Source organism: Podarcis erhardii, assembly GCF_964252035.2.
Source record: "Podarcis erhardii genome assembly, chromosome: 3".
Classification (NCBI taxonomy): Eukaryota; Metazoa; Chordata; class Lepidosauria; order Squamata; family Lacertidae; genus Podarcis; species Podarcis erhardii.
In genome coordinates this window covers 1665551-1688573 of record NC_138507.1, presented here as the reverse complement: position 1 = coordinate 1688573, position 23023 = coordinate 1665551, and the positions used below count along the sequence as shown (strand labels likewise).

The following is a 23023-nucleotide window of genomic DNA, read 5'->3' as shown; positions in this document are numbered from 1 at the left end:
GGGCTCTTGGATTGGTCATCTGATGCCTGGCTTCGGGTGGGCCGAGCCCGACACACCCGGGCGATGTGTCCCAATTTTCTGCACTGCCTGCACTCTGCGTTGCGGAAACGGCAGGTCCTCCTCTCGTGACTTTCTCCACAGCTTGCGCAGTTCCCTCCTTCTCGTCGAGGCAGCTGTGGTATGTGGGCTGCTTGAGTGCGCTGCTGTACTCGGTGCACCTCCTCCCTGTCGGATCCCGAGTCGTTGGTGAGGTCTTCGTGGTGGACCCTCGGTTGGGACGGCTGGCTCAGCCGTGCCTCTTGCGTCGACCTCTCAGCAGCTTCCGTTGCCAGGGCCTCCTCCAGAGCGACCTGGAACGTTAGGTTCTTCTTAGCGTAGAGGCGTCGTTGCAGCTTCTCATCCTTCAGGCCACCGACGAGGCGGTCACGAAGCATGTTCTCCAGCTCTGAGAAGTTGCAGAACCGGGCAGCTTGGCGGAGAGAGGTCACAAACCCAGTTATGGTTTCCCCAGGGGCTTGCCGCTTTGCGTAGAAGGCATTTCGACGAGCCACCACTGAGGGCTGTGGCGAAAAGTGCCCCTTCAGCTGTTCCATTATTGTTTTGTATGGAACAGTAGCGACGTCTTCAGGCGCAAGGAGAGCCCGGGCGATTTCAAATGTCTCCTCTCCGCAGACGCTGAAGAATATTGCCCTCTTCTTGGCGTCTTCTTCATCGGTGACCCCTTTGGCTTCTAGGAGGAAGGTGAAACGGGAGGCGTACGCTTCCCAGTCTCCAGATGCTGGGTTGAATGGCGAGAAGCTGCTGTCAGTTGCCATTCTGAGTTCCTTGTGTCCCGGAGCTGAAGCCTGGATACACGGTGCGAGGCAGCGGTGCGGCAGGTGGCGGTGCTGCGGTGCTGTGTGTGGCAGTCAGCTCAGCGGGATCCCACCTTCGTCGCCAGTGAAATATACTCAGAGTCGCAAAGTGATTTCATGCTCTTTATTCAGCTCATAGTGGTGAGGAGGAATGAATGGATGTCCCCTCAAAGTATCTGCTTTATATACATTATTTACACAATGGGCTGCACATGATTGGCTAATTCCAGGATTCTACTGTAGGCCAATCAGGTTGTGGATTCACTTCTATCTGGAGCATGATTGGGTGGTTCCTGCTAACCAATCATACTGCTGCATTGTTCTAGGACCAATCAGACTGCTGCATTCTGAATCCTATTGTTCTAGGACCAATCAGACTGCTGCCTTTTGGGGCCTATTGTTCTAGGACCAATCAGACTGCTGCAGTTTGGATCCTATTCAACTCAGTACATAACAGTGGGGAAGCACCCAGCTCTTCCCTTGCCTGACCTGCCTCTTCCTCCTCTTCTTCTGACCCATCCTGGGCTCCATCCTCCAACTCTGAAGCTTCCCCTGCCTCTCTTTTGCCTCCTGGCTAGTACAGGTACCCACAATTCCCTGGCCCCCTCTCCCAAGTCAGACTCCAGCCCCCTTCCCCCAGGGCACACTTGCTAGCATCCTGCTAGTCCAGCACACCCTGTATTGCAAAAATGTCTGCAAACGAAGGCTGGCAACATGAGCCCTTGCAGATTACAACAGCGTCTGCAAAATCAGGTCTGCCAAACATACTACACTATAGCAATAAAACAGCAATGTTTTCTATCAGTTATTTATGTTTTTTTAGTGAAAAGTGCATGTTAAGAAGCAACGTTCTCCCCTGGCATATTTGCCGAACTGGAATTTCATGCTCCCTCACTTGAAGCCAAAGGAAACATTTGCCATTTACTTCAGAGTAGTCCACTCACCAAATGACTATACCATGCAATTGTCTACCAAACTGACCGTGACCGTGAACTTCCTATCATGAGAAAGAGCGCTTTCTGCTGACCTTCTGCAAAATCCCTCCAGTATATTTTTGGGATGCAATGTCAAATGATCCCTGTGACATTTACTGTTGTGGAATGACCTCTGCCTTCTCCTTAGCCTCATGCAGTTCCAGGAGCTTCACTTCCATCACAGCATTATGATACAAAAACCGGCACTACAGTTTAGAAGCATGCAGATAGCAGGGACACAGACACCACGCAAGCACAAGTGTGCACAGAAAAAGTAAAATTGCTGGAAACTATTGTGAATGATTGCAGCAATTGCAATAGTAGGATGGAACCTCTCCATGTCTTGAAACCTTTGCATCCAAAGCCAAATACCTGTCCCTTTGCACTACTACAGTCAAACCTCGGTTGCTGAACGAAATCCGTTCTGGAAGACTGTTCGACTTCTGAAACATTTGACAACCGAGGATCAAAGGGCGGTCGGCAAAGTCAATGGAGAAAAAAGAAAAAACTCCCCGGAAGCCATTCAGCTTCCGAAAATCATTCAAAAACTGGAGCAGTTACTTCTGGGTTTTCGGCGTTCAGGAGCCAAAACGTACAATAATGGAGATGTTCGGGAGCCGAGGTTTGACTGTGTAATTCTCACTACAAGAAAACAACTAATAGATTGCCTGGATTAAAGTCTTCTGAATGTCTCCTGCTAGGGATGCCAGTTCCCTGTCCAGTGATGCTGCTTCACAGGTCAGCACCCTGAGACTTGAAAAGCAAACTGCTGCTGAGCCTCCTCCATCATTCTTTCTCTAGTCCCCTTGTAAACCCTTCCCTTCCGTCTGCTCCAGCCAGCAAGACTTTATTAATTTGGTTGAATTATACACCAAAAAGAATGACCAAAGTGGTCTATAAATATTGCACTGGAGACCTGTATATTTAGGCAAGAGAGGAAGGCTAGCGGCAAAACAGGCAAATAAGATTTAGGGCAGATAGAGATACAAGGAGAGTTAGGGGACAGCAAGAACAAGGACGGGGTTTCAAGTGGGCAGATCATGTACTCTGTGTGCAGAAGGTCTCTGGTTCAGTCACTTGCTTCTTCTGTTAAAAGATAACAGGAAGCAAAGCTACGAAGAACCAACGCCTGAGATCTTAAATAGCCACAGCCTGTAACCATTACTGGGTTAGAAGGACCAAAGGACTCATTGAGATGACTTTTAAATGTTCAGTTCTCAGGCCAAAAGTAAAACTACAACCTTGGTTAACTAAAATTACAAGCCCATTGACATAATAAACTTAAGTAAAAGTAATAATAATGACTTAACTGGTAGGTTAAAGAGATAGATTTAAGAGATAGAAATGTTGGGAAATGACTTTGTTGGGGAGGGAAAAATCATTAGACAAGGATGGGATGTTGAATGATCGGCTAACCAATTTAGCTCAAGATAGTGAAACTGCAAGGTACAGAAATTTCAGATTCTATTTCTCAATGGAAACATTTTTTTTTGTAATGGGCCAAATATCTATCTATGCATTACTTTAAAAGAGAATTTCCACATTATTTTGTATTGTTTGATGCATGACTCTACTAAAACTGGCAAACCACATATATTCAAATCAGCAATATTTGTTGGAAATGAGGGGAAGATGTGCTGTTTTCATTCAAAACAACTGGATATTACACACCTATTCATTCCCTCTATATTTTATTGCTTTTATTAAAGCAGTTATAATTAGCAAAAAAATTAGAGTTGGTAGGAAGTGTTTTAACAGCAACGGAAATAATAGCATCTTTAGGCATCTCCAAATGGGGGGGGGGGCACAATCAGTCACTGGGGGCTAGAGCCAGAGGACACAGGCTGGCAAAGTGGCACGTCCAAGGTTAATGAGCATCGTGAAGATTTGAACCTGAGTCTCCCTTGGTCCTGGACTCTAACCACTAGACCAGCCTCCCCCACCCTTCTTCCCTCCAGAAGTTGTGAGACTTCAACTTCCATCAGCCCCAGGCAGCGAGGGCAATTGTTAGGGGCGACATGGGGCGGGGGGCACTGAAGTGCCTTGTCTCTAAGTGTACACTTCAGAAGTAGCCACACACTTAACGTAAGAGCACAAGAAGAGCGCTGCTGGACCAGGCCAAGGCCTCATGAAGTCCAGCACACGGTGGCCAACCAGACTCCCACAAGTGCAGCAACACTCTCCCCACTTGGGATTCCCAACAACCAGCCTGCAGAGGCTTCTGAAAGAGGAGGTGAAACAGTCACAACGAAATGCAGCCACTGGGAGTTTGTTCCTCCATTGGGAGAGGGGCTTGTCAAGTCAAAGAGGCTTGTGAACTCTGGTGCATACAACTTCAGGATGGGGGCATGTCTGTAAAATGTGTGGCACATCAATCGAAAGAAAGCTCGATATCCCTGCCCTGTGGCCTGCAGATGGCTTGAAAGCATCCCTTACACAAGCCCATGTTTCTGCAGTACCAGGGGAGCAGCAAGAGCAATTTCTGCTGGGCTCCTATAAATATCCGTCAGAATGCTTTTAGAATTCGTGGGCCACAAATTGTGCAGGCCTTTTATATGCCATTTAAAAGCCAAATGTTAGGAACATTGTTACTGACTTTTGCTTTAGCACCAACTGCCCATAACCCAACAGTTTCTAACATTACAATAGGAGCAATTCTGTTTTCACACCATAGTAAAATGTCAATGCCTCATAGGAAAGGCTAAATGCATCCCATATGAAGGGACCATTATCTTTCTTGAACGTAGCAGTAAGAAGCTGCTCTTTAAAATACATGGCCAATTTCTCCCAACTTCAAATTTTAAAGATGCCTCTTTATAAATTTGCTTGCAATTCATAGCTTCTTCATACATTTCCAAGTCTCCCTCTCTCCTGAATCTGTCCTGAATCTCACAACATTCTGCTTCATCAGATGGCCCTGAGTTTTCCCATGCCATGTTTACAAGTGTTTTGCTTCATAGTGAGAACCCCCGGCAATGCAGGAATCTCCATAAAGCATCCATGGCCGGTGGCCATCTAACCTCCAAGGAAGGAGAGCCCACCACTTTCTGAGGGAGTCTGTTCCTCTGTCAAATGACTCTTACCATCAGAAAGTTATTCCTGGTGTTTAGTCAGCATTTCCTGTCTTGTAACTTGAAGCCATTGGTTTGAGTCCTACCTTCTAGAGCAGGAGAAAGCAAGCTTGCTCTATCTTCCTTGTGACAGCCCTTGAGATACTTGAAGATTGCTCTCATGCCACCTCTCAGTCTCCGCTTATCCAGACTAAACCTATGCAATTCCCTCAACCATTACTCATCAGGCCCTTGATCATCTTGGTCGCTCTCCCCTATATACATTCCAGCTTGCCAATATCCTTCTTAAATGGTGGGACCCAGAACAGGACACAGTACTCCAGGTGTGATCTGACCAAGGCAGAATAGAGTGGGACTATTACTTACCTTCATCAAGACAATAGACTTCTGTTGATGCAGCCTAGAATAGCATTAGCTTTCTTTCTTTCTTTCTTTCTTTCTTTCTTTCTTTCTTTCTTTCTTTCTTTCTTTCTTTCTTTTTGCTGCTGTATCACACTGTTGACTCATGTTAAGCCTGTGGTCCACCAAGATCCCTAGATCCTTTTCACATGTACTGCTAGTAAGCCAAGTGTACCCCATTTTATATTTATGCATCTGGTTCTTCCTGCCTACATGCAGAACCTGACATTTGTCCCTATTGCAATTCATTTTGTTAGCTTGGACCCATTTCTCCAATCTGTTAAGATCATTTTGCATTCTGATTCTGTCTTCTGCAGCATTAGCAACCCTTCTCAGTTTGGTGTCATCTGCAAATTGGATGAGCATCCCCACAATTCTTTCATCCGCGTCATTTATAAAGACGTTGAACAACAATGGCCCCATAACAAAACCTTGCGGCACTCCACAGGTCACTTTTTCTAGGATGATAAGGAACCATTCATGGGTACAGCGGTACCTTGGTTCTCAAATGGCTTGGCTCCCGAACAAATCGGCTTCCGAACACTGCAAACCCGGAAGTAAGTGTTCCGGTTTATGAATGTTTTTGGGAAGTTGAATGTCCGACGCGGCTTCCATGGCTTCCAATTGAGTCCAAGAAGCTCCTGCAGCCAATCAGAAGCCGTGCCTTGGTTTTTGAACAGTTCCAGGAGTAGAACGAACTCCCGGAATAGATTAAGTTCGACAACCAAGGTACCATTGTACTCTTTGGGTTCGGTCAGTTAACCAGCTACCGGTACAACTCCACCTAACAGTTACCTTGTCTAGCCCACATTTTAGCAGCTTTTCTGCAATAATACAATGGGGAACTTTGTCATAATGGCCTTAATATACAATTGTACAGATCTGTCTCCCAAACTAGGTGGATTATTTCCACAAATGATGTTTAAAGCACCTTTCAGCACTATGAATCATAACATGTATTTGCAGTGCTTCTTTTCTAGAAAAAACGTTGCTGGTACTCACCATTATCCTCTCCCCCCACCCCCTTTCCTCTCTCACACACTGATGGATGGGGCAACGAAAAAGAGCCTACCTTAAATAGGGCTGATGAGCTGAAATGCCTCCCCAAACTCAGCCATGCTTTCCCCCTGCTGCCATCATGGGAGATGCTCCCATGCCATCTCCTCAGCGTCTCAGTAGCAGGAGGCAACCCTCATTTTTTCTTTCCAGCAGACTACAGAATGAGGACAGGAAGCATTCTCCCTTCACTCTGGAGGCTGCTGGGAAGAAGACAAAATGGTGTTTTCCACTGCTTTTCATCTAGAAAAAGAAGGTGCCAATACTGTTTATCCTTGAGTACAATCAGAAAAAACCACTGGTGTTTTCCCAGGCTCATCGGGCTCCAGGAACAGCAGCACCCCCAGGCCCACAAAACATGCCACTGTGGAAAAAATAGGCCATGGAGCATGCATGGTTTTGATCCTCCCATAACACCACCAGTTGGAGACAGAAGAACTTCTGTCTTGGCCCTAATTTTATATCAGTTACAGATTTGCACTCACACTGCAGAGACAGGAAACTGTGGGTGCAATCCTATACCCCAGATTTATTTTCATTCTATGCCATCCTTCCTCCCAAACAGGAGCTCAGGATGGTGTACAATGTATTTAAAACACCATTACAAAATGTTTCACAATAACAACAAAATAAAAAATGCATCAATTCTTAAAAACTACAGTTTCAAATTTACGGTTGTTGGATCCCCAATACATTTAATTCTCAAAAGACCCAAGTGAATAAATAGATCTTAAGTGGCTCTTGAAGAATAGTAGGGAAGTGAGGGGGACCAGCCATATTTCCCCAGGAAGGGGGTCCAAAGTCTCAGTGCTAGCTGGGTGGCAGCCCTGCTATAAAATCCCCCTCTAGAGATGCCCCCACCAGCAGAAATGCCCTGGTACCAGGTCACACTATGGACCACCAGGCCACCCCAGAGTGGCCACAACATGCCAGGATGAGGGTCAACGTGAGCCAATTCCTGTATTTCACCAGACCTTGGTACTGCCCCAATTCTTGGGGCACTGATTTTGGATGTGGTAAAGGTAAAAAACTCAATAGTGCTACCCACTGCCTCCTCCCCTGCCCACGCTGTCAGGATTCAGACAAACTCTAAAACCAACCAAAGAACATCAACAGCAGGAGGGAGTCATCAGATGATGGGGTGCATGGCATGAGCCCATCTCTCTCTGGCCTCTCACTTGCACACTGACCACGCAAGGGGAGACTTGGGTGGGGGCAACCAGAAGGGCCCTGGACAGAAGCAGCCTGGTCTCGTGACATACAGTGGTACCTCGGGTTAAGAACTTAATTCCTTCTGGAGGTCCGTTCTTAACCTGAAACTGTTCTTAACCTGAGGTACCACTTTAGCTAATGGGGCCTCCTGCTGCCACTGCACTGCCGGAGCACGATTTCTGTTCTCATCCTGAAGCAAAGTTCTTAACCCGAGGTACTCTTTCTGGGTTAGCGGAGTCCGTAACCTGAAGCGTATGTAACCTGAAGCGTCTGTAACCCGAGGTACCACTGTACCTATAACAGCATATTGATAACATTTCTCTTTCCAGAATGCTTATGGATACCTTGTATCCAACACACGAACCAGCCCCCCCCGTTCCTATTAGTGGGGGGTCAAAGAAAAATCACCCCACACAGGTATGCAAGGGAAGAGGGGGAGCTATGCTACAAAGCAGAACTGCTGCAGATGTGTCCTCCTTCCTTTGCCATATGTGAAAACTGTGCCCTGCCCCCAACAGCTGGGATTGGGGTCTCCCAGGCAGCAGACACAAGGTTAAGCAGGTGCTCTCACCTGCGGGTAAATAATAGCATCTCCCCTCCTGCCACTGCAACGACTGGAGACATTTGCTTTGGGCCCACAGAACAGAGCAGTCCCAAGACACACTCCACCTTCTTCAGGGAAGGCTCCGAGGGAGGAAGGCCGAGGCAGGGAAACGGAAAGCGCACACAAGCAGCAGCACTCTCTACCCACCACGTCCTCCATGTGCTGCAGCCACTGCTGGTTGCTTTCCGATGCTGCCTTCCTGCTCTCCCTTTGCTCTCCACAGGGCCCTGTCTAGCAGGAAAAGGGGCAGCACCACTTGCTCAGACCACATGGGAGCACACGGTTTGACCAGTAGCATTTCCTGCTATTTCTCCACAAGGATGGCAGCCTACTCATCTGTGCAGGCCCCGTGACTGCAAGCTGTGTGACAAGTACAACCCTACTCAGCGTGGAGACGAAGGGTCAGGAACATGCTGCTCCTATCTGCAGGCAGGGGTCTTGTGTCTGCTGCTTACCAAGCTTGAGGAACTTCTGCTCTTCTACCTGCCTGAGGTACATGTAGTGACTTAACATGTGTGAAAATACTTCACATATAAAAAGCCACAAAAGCTTTCATTTTGTCCCAGTCAGTACCATTTTCAGTGAAGTTCACACAAGTGGAACCAAGCTATGACCAAAACACTTCAGCAGTGTGAACTGGTTCCACACAATAGCAAAATCTGCCTATATTTTTACTTCTGCATGGACAATGGTAACACTGCAAATACAGTATATATTGAAGGGGAGAGGGTTCACAGAGTTTTTCACATGCAGATGTGTGCGGTGCCAAAGGGGTTTCTGGGATGAGACCCTCCCTCCTGTTTCCTCAGAGGGACACGTTCTCTCTCACACTAATACAGAATTCAAAAGATGGAAGCAAGGCTCTTTGTGGCTCTTTGTGGCATGCCTGGCCCACGCGAGTGAGGAGATTGTGGCACCGTAGACAACAAAGGCTAGTGCAATAAGCAGGAAGGAAGGCAAACAACAGCACACAAAAGAACAAGCAAGAGAACAGAAGCACAAAACTGAAACACCTCCAAGGGAACACCGAGCTGTCAAAGTCAGCCCTGCCAGGCAGCAGCAGGAGAGTTCAGTGCATTCAGTGGAAGCCCAGCTGACAAGAGAGTTAAAGCATTTCCATGTCTCACCTACCTTTACAAAGAGCTCGATTTCAGGGTCCTTTCCTTCTCCATTTGCAGGAGATGAGTCTGTCATTTTTTACCCCCCCCCCAAGCTAGGAGGTGTTCTGCTTACACCACAAAGCAATAAAGGTTCCAGCTCCACAACAGCTATGCTTCCTTTTATAATAAGGGGGGAAAGAGAAGGCTTGCAATGCTTTCTTCCCCTCCTCTAAACCATCTCTTTGCTGTTTCTGAAACTTCTATTAGCAGAGAAAATAAATTTCCTAGCTGAGAATTTTCAAAAACGGGGAGAGGACTTATCAGAAGACTCTGCTACGGTTTAATGGTTCACAGGAGCAACAAGTGCTAACTGTGCTGCGTTGTGTTTCAGAGTGCTCATCTGTCAGAGCTCTGGCTCACACAGCCAGCCCAAAATAGCCCCGTGCCAGAGAAGAGGGTGGAGTTAGCTCACAGGAGAGCAGAGAGCTATTGGTACCTCAGGACAAATAGTTTCTTTTCAGCATTATATGGAAATCCATCCCCCACGTGTTTCCCTCTGCCACAGCTTTTACAACATGATATCAGAGTGTTTCCTTAAATCTCAGTGTTATCTTCCAAAGCATATTATTTCCATTACACACATTTTGAGGGGACCTAAAGACGTGCACCCCAAGGTTCCTGCCAACGCTGCTCATTTTGCTGGCTCACAGAGCTAAAAACAAAACATGTCGTTCTCTGCCTTTCATTCATTCTCCTATACAGAGGCAGGCTGCAGGGAGGCTCTCGGCAAACTCATAGAGTAATGTGACATATGCATAAAATACAATGCAGCAGGGAAGAGGAGACCATTTGGGGAACATAGAATGTGTGTATGAAGTGGCACACACAGTGACTTGGGGAGTGGGAAGGTGGGCAAGGAATCTTCCTGCAGTTTTTTGTCTTACATTTTGAGATTGAAGCTTTCAAAACTGCACTGATATATCTATTTCTTAGAGGCTGCAAGCCATTTACTAGTTGAACTTTATTTAGCAATAAGAGCATAATCCATCTTTTTTAGGTATTACATTTCAACTATAATGCTTTCCCCCCCTATACTGTTCTTACTTCATCCTGTGTTCTGCATTTTCACAGAAAAACAACTGGAATGTATAAATTGGCTATTCCCATTCATTTAAAGCAGGGATGGATGACCTGCAGTCCTCTGGGTGTATACATATGAAAAATATAGCTTGAGACTCTTAATCTCGGGGTTGTCTGTTTGAGCCCTACGTGGGCTGAAAAATTCCTGCATTGTGGGGGGTTAGGCTAGATGACCCTCATGTTCCCTTCCAATGCTGCAGTTCTGTGGATCTATGATCCCCGTCTCACACAGTCTTCCTTCAAAGAGTTATAGGGTTCAGTGAAGGTGAATGACAACACCATGCTGGCTAAGTTCTGCCTCCTCCCTCAGGTTTGAAGTCACAGGGAAGCTTCCAGGCCCCGCAGTTGCAGACTATAGCTCTGCTTAGTTGGTCTAATAGGCTCCGTTAATTTTTTTAACTGGCCCTGTCATTGTTGCTGCTTTTGCTAGTTTTGGTTATTTAAGATTATTGTATTCATGGTGCTTTTACAACACCTGGAAAGCCGTGTGGAAGAGGGACCAGGGCCAGAGACAAGGAGACAAGTGCAAAGAACAAACATGCCGAATAAGAACTCTTCTGCCTAGAAGTCCTGTCAGTGAGCCTGTTCTGATCAACACAAGGTGCTCTTCCAGCCCCCCGACCTTGTCTGTTACCTGCTCTGTGTATATCAACGAAGAGCTCATCTGAACAAATCTGAACTATGTTTCACTGCCATTGCTTCTAACAAGAACAACAAAATCCCAATAAGAATCATAGAATCATAGAGTTGGAAGAGACCACAAGGGCCATTGAGTCCAACCCCCTGCCAAGCAGGAAACACCATCAGAGCACTCCTGACATATGGTTGTCAAGCCTCTGCTTAAAGACCTCCAAAGAAGGAGACTCCACCACACTCCTTGGCAGCAAATTCCACTGTCAAACAGCTCTTACTGTCAGGAAGTTCTTCCTAATGTTTAGGTGGAATCTTCTTTCTTGTAGTTTGGAACCATTGCTACAATGGTGTGGGGGACAAAATGCTCCTGCGGGGCATCAGTTTATTTTGGAAAGACTTTTAATTTAAGAGTACTGCTCATTTGGAAGGTGTTGTTGTTCGAATGCCAGGAGTTATCTAAACGCCATAGTGAAACGCCAGGATCCTCCCTCCATGGAGCCTTAATAGAAACAGCTATCAAGTGCCTCTCTGTAACATAACATATTTAGAAGAATGCCATTTGTGCCACAATTAACTTGGAAGAAAATCCCACCTGTTTCAACAGAGCTTGCGCATGCCAGGCTTTCTTTTCAGAGGGGGGGTCTGGCCTCCAACCCCACCTTTAAAAAAACCCCACCTTTGCTTGAGTGCAGCTTTTCCTACAGCGCTATGTTGCAGACTATAGCTCTGCTTAGTTGGTCTAATAGGCTCCGTTAATTTTTTTAACTGGCCCTGTCAATGTTGCTGCTTTTGCTAGTTTTGGTTATTTAAGATTATTGTATTCATGGTGCTTTTACAATATTGTGAGTTGCCATGGGAAGGCTATGCACCCAAAAGCAGCACATAAATAATTGTATAAATTAACACAAAGTATTAAAAACTTACTTTCAAGTTATACTTAACACCACATATTAACAGCTCAATCATAACTATGTTTACACATATATTTTGTTTACTTCCAAATAATTTAACATCATTTGTCTGTTCAGTTTTGTGCATTGGAGGAGCGCTTGAATGGAAGTTTTCCTGAATTTTGCCAACAGTTTTTATCAATAGTATCTCTTAGAGTGGTGAATGGCACTATTTAGTGGGAAGAAAGTCCAATGAAAATCCTCATTACATATTTTTACATGGCTGTTTATTTGTATATATTCTAAACATTTATATATGGATATTTTATGATAACTTATATTTGTATTGCCTAATAAAGGTTTGGTGTAGAAGAATAATTTTGTCAATGTGGAGGTACCTGAGGCACCACCCCCCCCATGAGGCCTGCCCTCTTCCCTTGTTAAACTGAAACCCATTTTAACTAGAGCTATGCAGACCCCTACTAAGAAATATTCCTAACTGTTAAGTTGTGGGTTGACATAGCAGACGACACAGCGATTTCTCCAAGTAGCTCTTTATTTCGTAAGCTGGAATAGAACTGACTGCAAACAGCTCAGCCGGCCTGCTTTTATAGGCAGCCGGCTGTCAACATTGTAGCAACAACAGCCCAGAGTTCCCGCCTAAAATAACTGATGTGGACCTGAGTGAAAACTATTGACAGACCTGAGTGAAAACTATATACAGTATCCCCCTGCTGGCCCAGGGTGAAACTTCACTACATAACACTAACCTTGTTGAAACTCTTTTGGCTTACATCAAAAAACTCAAATAGTCTGAGTAGGAACTTCCTAATTTATGTTAACATTTTTGCTTCAGGTGCTTTCAGGTGTGTTGTTTTCATTAATCTGTAAGCCACTCTGGGAGTACTTCTAGCTGAAGAATAGGGTAAAATTGCTTTGAATGACGTCTGGTGACAACTCTTAATTGGAACTAACATCCAAATCTTAGCTCTTTTGTCCCATTTTTGCTATCCCAACTCCCTTGTGATGTACACAACACTTCATAAACAGCCCTGACCGGTCTATGAAGATAGCCCAAGTGTTGTCATATTACAACCATGAATCACTTAAATGTCAGTTAAACTTAAGAGCAACAGTTTATTTATACAGTCAAACCTCAGTTCCTGAACGGCTCCGTTTTCAAACATTTCGGATCCCAAACGCCGAAAACCCGGAAGTAAATGCTCTGGTTTTGAACATTTTTCGGAAGCTGAATGTCCAACGCAGCTTCCGCTTGAGTGCAGGAAGCTCTTGCAACCAATTGGAAGCCACGCCTTGGTTGTCAAACGTTTTGGAAGCCGAATGGGCTTCTGGAACTGTTTACGTTCGACAACCAAGGCTTGACTGTATCCAACTCTTCTACTGAAGAGCAGCATAGAATATAATAATAAAGCCAAATAATGTAATAATTAAAAATGCAATGCAGCAATTTCTAAAAGCAACAGCAAAATACAGTTAACCCTTAAAACAAAGTAAAACACAAGCCTAGGGGCAGCAAGTGTAAAATATGTTAAGACATTAAAAATTGCAACAAATAACCCAAGGAGTTACTCATTAAGCAGGCAACATGGACAAGGGTCAAAGGGATGAAACTTCGGTCACATCTGTCTTATTGGTGACCATTTTTTCTTTTGATAATGCATTCAGAATAATCTACTAAGAAACAAATATTAGTGCATGCTCATCTTACTGCATCAGAAAAGGCTGGTGAGCAAGGCCAATTAGTTATTATACCAATCCAGGTTTCAGATTACACAATATAAATGAATATAAACTCAGCTCCGCAAGGGCTTCGTCATTTGCCCTTATGAAGTATACAGAAGAATATGATCATGTCACCACATTAATAAAACAGGAAGGCTGCTCAAGAAATGGAATAATCACATTCTGTGCAAGAAAACTTCATTGTACTTCATCTTTAAGGTGTCATCATCTTTCATAGGCCTGAGCTAAGTACGACTTCACAGCAAAGACTTTTGATAAGGTGAGCGCAAGGCCGAGCATAAAGCACATCACTGCACAACAAAATTCTTTTTTTAAAAAAGAACAACCACCTTTAGCTTGGGGGTTCTACACAAAGGGTGCATGGAGCCCACCAGCATCTCTGCTGCGTTGCCCCGTGGAAGAGGGAAAGGAGGCGAGGCGACTGCTTCTCTCCCTGCTCATTTGCTTGGGGAGAGCAGCTGGAGAGGCAACCACAGCAAAGAGTGGCCCTGGCAGGGTTGGCATGTGGACCCCTTTCTTCCTGGAGCCCATTCACCAAGCGGCAGCTCAGCAAGGGAGCAGGCAGCCCTGGAGGGAGCCTGGTCAGTTCTAGTATCTGCTCACAGAGAACAGATAGGAAAGCTGCAGTAAAAGAAGCCCTTGGCCAGTTGTTAAAAACAAGGCCACGGGCTGGTTATCATGCAATGGTCACTATGGGGAAACCAGATTAAATGGCCAGCTCCACTTAGTGCTTGCTGTACTGTAAAGAAAACTATTAAAGCTTTTCAGCAGTTGCGTAACTACTACCTAAAGTCCTGAATATGCTGAAGTGAACACAGCCCCCCGCAATTCACCTTGTATCTGCACATTTTAAAAAAATTCTCTCTTTAGAAAGTTACCACTCTCTGCTTCCAAGCTGTTCTATGTAAAACAAGCCTCATAATGGAGATGCTAAAGGAGGCTTTTCCCTTTGGGGCCAAAGTGCATGAAATACACACACAGAAGCCCCTTCAGAATGGATTAAACCCATCCAAGTCTTCAGGTGCAGGGCACCTTTATAGTTTGTTTTTTTTTTTTTTTTAAGTAAAACTAAAGTCTATATAACTTTTTGATTTTTTTGGCAGAATTTGGATGCAATTCACACAAATAGTCACCCCTTCTGAGGGGATGAAGCCTGCCCAATTTCAACAAAAGGAAAGAAGGGGGGGGGAAATCTCACCTCTCAAGCTCTGGGTAGCCTCTCAGAAGCTCGTTTGTCTGTAAATGCCTTGTTAGCAGCAAAACCTGCCTAGCAAATAATGAGTTTTCCACTTCTCCTTGTAACTTGGGGCACACACAGACCTCCTAATATATGCAAGCACTCTCCATTCTCTACTATGAACATAGCTGTCAACTTTTCCCTTTTCTTGTGAGGAATCCTATTCGGAATAAGGGAATTTCCCTTTAAAAAGGAGGAACGTTGACAGCTATGACTATGAAGGAGAAAAACACTCTGCCTGTGTGGACAGAGCTCCTGCTCATGTGAATCTCAGTACATATGAGGCCTTATGAGGAACGGTCGAAGGAGCTGGGTATGCTTGGTCTGGAAAAGAGGAGACTGAGAGGAGATATGAGAGCCGTCTTCAGGTATCTCAAGGGCTGTCCCATGGAGGAGGGAGCAGGCTTGTTTTCTCCTGCTCTGGAGGGCAGGACTCAAAGCAATGGCTGCAAGTTACAAGAAAGGAGGTTGCAACTAAACATCAGGAAGAACTTTCTGACAGTAAGAGCTGTTGGACAGTGGAGCAGCCTCCCTCGCGAGGTAGTGGACTCTCTTTCCTTGGAGATATTTAAGCAGAAGCTGGATGGCCATCTCTCATGGATGCTTTAGCTGAGATTCCTGCATTGCAGGGGGTTGGGCTAGATGATCCTTGGGGTCCCTTCCAACTCTACGATTTTATGATTCTATGATATATAGAAGCCACAAGATTATAGTTCATGTATTGGCAAACCTACTAATGTGATTATTTAGAACATAACTGTATACACATGCATTTACCGTAAATAGCACTGCAGCAAGTCATTTCACTCCTGCTGTTTCCTGTTACAGCTTCCAGAGGGCACTATTTTGCTGTTTTATACCAGTGGCCAAAAAACCCGAATGAATGAAAAGGAAAAGAAACCTGATGACAAACTTTGCAAATCTTTAATATAATATGGGCTGGTGGTTTACCTGCAGCAGGGATGTATTATTTTGGATTGAATGCTCACTTGACTGAACGCTTCCACAAACACCCGCCAGGAAGGATCCACTTAGAAAACGGGATGTTAAGGGCAGAGATACAGAGTTTTATTTGGAAAGTGTGTGCAAAAGGAAGTCTGGATGAGCCTCTAGTTAAAAATGGTTTGGGCACAGAAGTACATTTCCACACCTGAGTTCATCTTCTCCTTCTGAAACCCCCTATGTTAAGAGCTGGTACTAAAAGCACAGAAGAAATCTGAACCCAGCAGGATGCCAGGCATATAGTGCCAGTACTATCATCTAATAATAATAATAATAATAATAATAATAATAATAATAATAATAATATTTATACCCTGCCCTCCCTGGCTCAGGGCGGCTAACACCAATGAAGTTACAATAAAACGTAATAGGAAGAAAAGGGAAAAAACGTTAATTAAAATATGGGTTAAAATACAATTTAAAATGCGGCCTCATTTTAGTAGTGGCCCATAAATCAAAACCATAAGGGGAGGGAAACATAAGGGTCAGACTGAGTCCAAACCAAAGGCCAGGCAGAACAGCTCTGTCTTGCAGGCCCTGCGGAAAGGTGTCAAGTCCCGCAGGGCCCTGGTCTCTTGTGACAGAGCGTTCCACCAAGTCGGAGCCAGTGCTGAAAAGGCCCTGGCCCTAGTTGAGACCAATCTAACTACCTTGGGACCTGGGACCTCCAAAATGTTATCATTTGTCGACCTTAAGGTCCTCCGTGGGGCATACCAGGAGAGGCGGTCCCGTAGGACTGACTGCTGTTGACAAAGAGAAGCTGCCCCACTAGGCAATCAGTTCCATGACACATGGCTGCACTAATCTGCATAGCACTAGAGATCTGGCTGATGGACACGACAATCTTGGACTGCAGCCTTTGAGTCAGAAGCTCCATTGCATTCTCTTACGTACATTTGCTACATTGACGTTCCTGGCTTGTGCCTATCCCAGTCTGCGCAAGTATCACATGACCACTGACATCCATGCAGATCAGAAATGGTCATCTCCTGCTTCTTTCACAATTCCTTCCAGCGCAGATCCAACAGAGTGAGAAGAGTCAGTGTGCAGGGTCCTATAAAAGAGGACTCATTGACCAAGTATGGATCCTCTGGTGGCCAAAATAGAATCAACCATACAGAAGAAGAAGAGGGACCAGTAGCCTTTGGAGAACTGGGGTGTTTGCAGAAGCACAGCAGGGAAAGCCCTGCGAAGGAGGGGAACCCTGACAGCCCAGTAAGGACTGAGCCTGCTCAGTCAGCATGACGAGCTCAGGGGTTTGACTGGCATTGTGCTGGCAGTGCTGCATACCTTCCATAAATGAATAATATCCTGACTGCTGACCTAGTGAGGAGTATCACTCTCTTGCTCTCCTTCGAGATCTGCTGCCCTTATTCATTTTTAATGTCACACCTTGATACTTTTGTGCTAAAGTTTCCACAAACTTTGCCAGTCTAATTAGTCCTTTTTTCACATATCATTTTAAAGCAATCTGAAACCATGGTTCCCTAACTCCAACCCCTCATGTGCACCACTTGAAAACCATTGAGGGTCTTGGTGGACCACTTAATGATTTTTCTGACTGTTGTAGCAATTGTGAGGGACTGTGGCCGCGTTTGCATGTGCAAATCATGGCTTAACAATAACTCATGAACCTGCTGGCTCCAAAGGAAGAGGAGACTGCAGGCACTCTGCTCCTCACTGAGCTTTTTAGGTGCAGCAGCTAAGTCAAGGTTTGGCTTAGCATGCAGTTTGACCCCAGGATTGTGGTGAAGGTCTCATCAACTGTAGCCAAGATAAGTTAGTGCAGAGCCCTTTAGCTTCAGGCAGGAATAACAGGTTTCTACTGTCAAGGCTGAGCCACGGGCAGCAGTCCGAGATCAGCCAGCAGTTGGAAACCGAAAGCCAGCAGTCAGGATGGAAGAGGAACTTGCAGGACAACAGGAAGGCCCTGATACTCAATCACAACTCAACGGGAACATGAGAGCTTTCCTGTCCAGTGGCCAGTCTGCAGCACACTGCTTGCCACAAAGAGCAGCTGTCCACCAATCCCCACAGCCCCTGGCATCCCCAGGGCTGGAAGATGGAGGCAGTTGAGGCCTGCCCAAAATGGGATGGATGCAGTTCCAGCGTGGGCTCATCACTCCTAGGGTGCATCCTGACATGAAGTAAGCACAATGCAACTGGCAATATGTTTGAAAAAGCACCTTTCAGTGCTCACACGACTGCGCTCACATGAGGTGGACAGCAGCCCCAGGCTCACAGCCCCATCGGCCGGGTCCTGTTTGGGAGTGGATGCTCTGAAGTAGGCAGACAGAGGGACTCCCCACATGGTGGAGAACCCTGACAAGGGCACAGAATCACACAGGAAGCCTCAACGTGCACAGCAGGCTCCCCCCTTCTGCAGAGCTTCACACACACACCATGTGGGGGGTGGAGCAGGGGGCGAGGAAGGCGAGGATGGGGTGACGGACCAAGGCCAGCAAGTGAAGCCTCATGCTTCCTCTCGTGTGAGTGTCATCGCAGGAGCACCTAATGCCTGAATAAGTTCCCTGATTTGCTGTGCTTGGAGCTTTTATACTCTTGCTATTCTTAGATATTATCAAGTATCGAGCACACAGCCAATCGGCTCTTGAGGCCTGAGAGGAACTTTGCCCCCTGCTCAACTGTTTTTCAGAGCCAGCGAAGAAAGGAGCCAAAGAAAAGGCTTTATTGCTACAGTCATCAGTAATTAGACCTATCATGGACACCAGCTGAATCAATAGCAATGCAATGTTCAGAGGAATGAATATGTGAAATTAATTGCTCTTATCGGAGGAATTAGTTGCTTCTGATCAAACTGCTGCATGCTTTACTGCCATCTCAGCGTGCTTCACGTTTATGAGAAGGAAGGATATAGCACCTCAAAATGGCAGTGAAAACAATGAAGCAGCCATTTAAAGAATACTTTATGCTGAATAAGCATAGTTCCTCAGAACTTTCAATGTTTCTTCCGAGTAAGCAATTACACAGTCAAGCCTTGGTTATGTATATGGCGTTTATTGACCTGACTAAGGCCTTCGACAGTGTAAATTGTAATGCCCTGTGGACTGTCCTTCTGAAAACTGGCTGCCCAGATAAATTTGTGAACATCATTCAGCTCCTCCATGATAAAATTACAGCAACAATCGCAGATAACAATGGCTCTCAAAGTGAACCATTCACAGTGGGATCAGGTGTTAAATGGGGTTGTGTTATTGCCCAAACTCTATTTTTTTTATTGCCATGATCCTACAACTGTCGAAGGGAAACTCCCCACTGGGGTAGAAATCATATATCAAACAGATGGAAAGCTCTTTAATCTGAGCAGGCTGAAAGCAAAGAGTAAGGTTACCATAACTTCCAACATAGTTGGACAACGTAGTGTGTGCACACTCAGAGGGTGACCTCCAAACCTTCCTAAATATATTCACAGCTTAAGGAAAGCTTGGCCTATTGCTCAACATCCAAAAAACCAAAGTGCTGCACCAACAAGCACAAAACAACCCCTCTGCAGCACCACAAATCCAACTCAATGGTGTAACGTTCGAAAGTGTTGATCACTTCTCCTACCTGGGCAGTTACGTTTCCACAAGGGCCAACATTGATGCTGAAATCCAGCATTGCCAGAGTTCTGTGAATGCAGCTTTTTCCCGATTGAAGGGCAGAGTTTGAGGACCAGGACATTAACAGGAAAATCAAAATGCTTGTTTACAAAGCTATTGTACTACCAACCTTACTGTATGCTTGTGAAACATGGACCACTTATAAACACAATCTCCAACTCCTCAAAAGATTCCATCAATGGTGTCTCCAAAAATTTTTACACATCACTTGGGAAGACAGGCAAACTAATGCCAGTGTACTGGAAGCAGCAAAGATCACCAGTGTCAAAGCAATGATTCTTCAATATCAACTTCGTTGGACTGGTCATAATGTTTGGATGCCTGACTATCGTCTTCCAAAGCAACTACTCTATTCCCAGCTTAAGAATGGAAAGCATAATACTGGTGGTCAACAAAAGAGATTTAAAGACTCTCTCAAGGCAATTCTAAAAAAGAAAAGAAAAGTAGTATAAACACTGAGAACTGGGAAACACTGGCCTGCAAGTGCTCCATTTGGAGTACAGCCTTTACCAAAGGTGTCATGGGCTTTGAAGACGCTCGAACTCAGGATGAAAAGGAGAAACGTGCTAAGAGGAAGGCATGTTTGGCAAACCCTCACCACGATCAACTCCCACCCAGAAACCTATGTCCCCACTGTGGAAGGACGTGTGGATTCAGAATTGGCCCTCACAGTCACTTATGGACTCACTGTTAAAACCATGTTCATGGAAGACAATCTTACTCGACTACAAGTGATCGCCAAAGAAGAAGACTGTTGCAAAACTCTTGTCCAGGCAGAAACAATGCGGCAGTGTTGCAGTGCTCTTAAATATGCATGCAGCTTAATGTAAGCAACCCATCATAAGCAATTTTTACAATTTTTATAATACCTACCCTGGCTCAATATACAGACTTGTGGCTCACAATTAAAAGTGGTCATACCATCATAAAATATGATATGCAAAAGAGCAGGTGAGAGAAAATGTAAGGCCTGATCCGCAAGCATGCAGAGATTTGCGAATCGCTTGATTTTGTGTATAAAACACACCCCATGGAAACCTTTGTTCATTCTCTGCAAGTTCAGACATGCCACAAACACTCAGAAACTATTTGTTAGCTTTGTGGGTTTCCCCCGAAACAGTCTTTGTAAAGCAAACTAGTGTGATATGGGACAGGCCTGTGTGTGGGACACAGTGTTAAAATTATGGAACCAATAGTAATAAATCAAGTCAGCTAAAAATGGCCATTAAATGGCCAGGCTTATATTGTGGGGGGAGATGTTCACAGGGGATCCTTCCCACCCTCAACAACTGGTATCATAGGCTGCAATCCTAAATTCAGGGAGTAAGCACCAATGAACAGAGCAGAAGTTACTGCCAAGTAAACATGCATAGGCTTTGCATGCAAATATCTGTATATCAAGGTCCATCAATGTTGATTGCTTAGTGAGTTTTCTCCTTGTAAAATGTATCTTTCACTATCCTGTTTTATTAGGGAAGTACACCAGACTGGTACTAGAGAGTAGCACTGGGAGACTTCTGTTTGACCCCCCCCCACCCACCATGGCAGTTGATTTATGGATCCTTCAGGGATCTATTCTGTCCCCAATGCTACTTAACAACTATATGAAGCTACTGAGTGAGGTCAATTGTGCCACTTTCATTTGAGAATAGTTAAACTGCTGTTTCTATTGCACTTTAATGATGTTTCTGTGTTTTAGGATCTGATTTGGATTGCTTCCTTACTTCTTTACTGAAAGGAAAATGTATACTAACAGAAAAAATAGCTTTAAAGCATGCCTATTGTGTTTACTAATGAGAAAAAGTATTAGGGGAACCTAAGCTAGGATTGTTCATGAAATGTAAAATAAATAAAGACAAGAGCATCAACCTGTCACACTGCTGTCCATTTGTGTACTTAATAGGGACAGAGTGACGGACCCTTAAGGGGTGGTGCTGGTTCCCCAGCAAGGGGAAAACACCATCACCAGTGAGCTCTGTCCAACATCTGAAAGCCATGCGCCCTGGCCTGGAGAGTTTTGAGGGTCCTGCCTTGTGAATGCTTCCTGGGAGATGCACTGTGCTCATTAGCTAACTGGCATGTTGGCAGCTCCCAGTGCCACTCTGACAGAAAATGCATTTTTATTTTGTAGCTGATAAGAGTGCTCACATAATTGTGTATATACTTGGGGGAAAAACCTACCTTAATGATGAGGAAAAGCTGAAGGTCCTCTTTCTGAAAGTTGTTTTCTTCTGAATTATTATTGCCGGACAATCTGATGGTATTTTGAGCATTTCTGGCCATGCTGTGGATCTTCTTTAGAATGTGATCGGTTGAAGATGCTTTATTTGCAGAGGAGCTCCCTTTGTCACTTTGTGCTGGGCTAAGCAGCTGCATCTCCTCCTGATGTTGCTGACCTTCCAGAGCAAAAATCTCTCTCTGAAAGGAATTTCGTTCTTCTTTCCCACTGCAGCTATCCTGAGATGACAGAGAATCCACATAGCTGTTTTCCAGGCTCTCTCCACTTCTCATATCCATGCAGTCTGCCACAGCCTTAAAAGAAAGGCATGCTAGGTCTTCACTGATTTGATCATAAACTTGTTCCGCTTCCTCTGAATTTGGAATTCCACACAGTCTAGCATTCTCTGTGTTTCCCACATTTTCCATGCTGGGCACTTAGTTAAATCAGCTGCTTTGGTGATCTCTGAGACTTGGAACTAACTTGGCAACCGTGACAGATAAACAGTGAGAGTAAGCAATGTTTGTGGTATACTTTCTGTATGTATTGTTACATGTGACAGATTACCAGCAATCATTTACAGACAGCTTTAAATCAACACTCTCCTGACTTGCTCTCCTTTAACCCTTGCACTGTTCAAAGTACCTACACACACTTCTCAAAATAATTTAATGTTCTATTTTTACACCATGGTTTTTGTAAAAATGGGAGGACTAATAAAATGTTTTCCGTTCTGGATATAGGATGAATTTCCTTGTCATCTCATTGTAGGGACCCAGTATCACACCAGTCTCAGATAATAATAATAATAATAATAATAATACTTTTATTTATACCCAGCCACTCTGGGTGGCTTCCAGTACATAATAAAACATCAAACATTAAAAACTACCCACTACAGGGCTCCCTTCAGATGTCTTCTAAAAGTTCCATAGTTTTTTATCTCCTTGACATCTGATGGGACGGTGTTCCACAAGTGTGCAAGAAAAACTGCATTAACCGAGTTTGTAAGACAAACACGAGGACTCTTACAAACATTCCTAAACAATTAGGACTGGGGTACATTCATATGATAGGGGTGGGGGGGACGGAATCACAATTGAGATGTTTTGATAACACACAGCTTTCTCTGTAACACCTGAGTTGGGAGAGACTGTGCAGCTTTTTGGGGTCTGGATAGTGGTGGACTCGGTGATGGTGAATAAGATAAACCTGAATCTTGAAAAGACAGAGCCTTGGTGGGTTA

General features: G+C 44.9%; 1 protein-coding gene across 2 annotated transcripts in view; it reads right to left on the bottom strand.

The window, feature by feature from the left end:
* The window catches only part of CLIC5 (chloride intracellular channel 5), a 60546-nt gene extending 38250 nt beyond the window's left edge, over window positions 1-22296 (bottom strand). The window contains exon 1 of one of the 2 annotated variants that reach the window (XM_081855664.1): window positions 21741-22296. In XM_081855664.1, coding sequence (XP_081711790.1) covers window positions 21741-22205 — 465 coding nt within the window. In that variant the 5' untranslated portion in view covers window positions 22206-22296. Of the gene's footprint in view, window positions 1-9301; window positions 9667-21740 lie in introns of those variants that run through there. The other variant, XM_081855665.1, reaches the window with a different exon arrangement.
* Window positions 22297-23023: the final 727 nt, after the last annotated feature.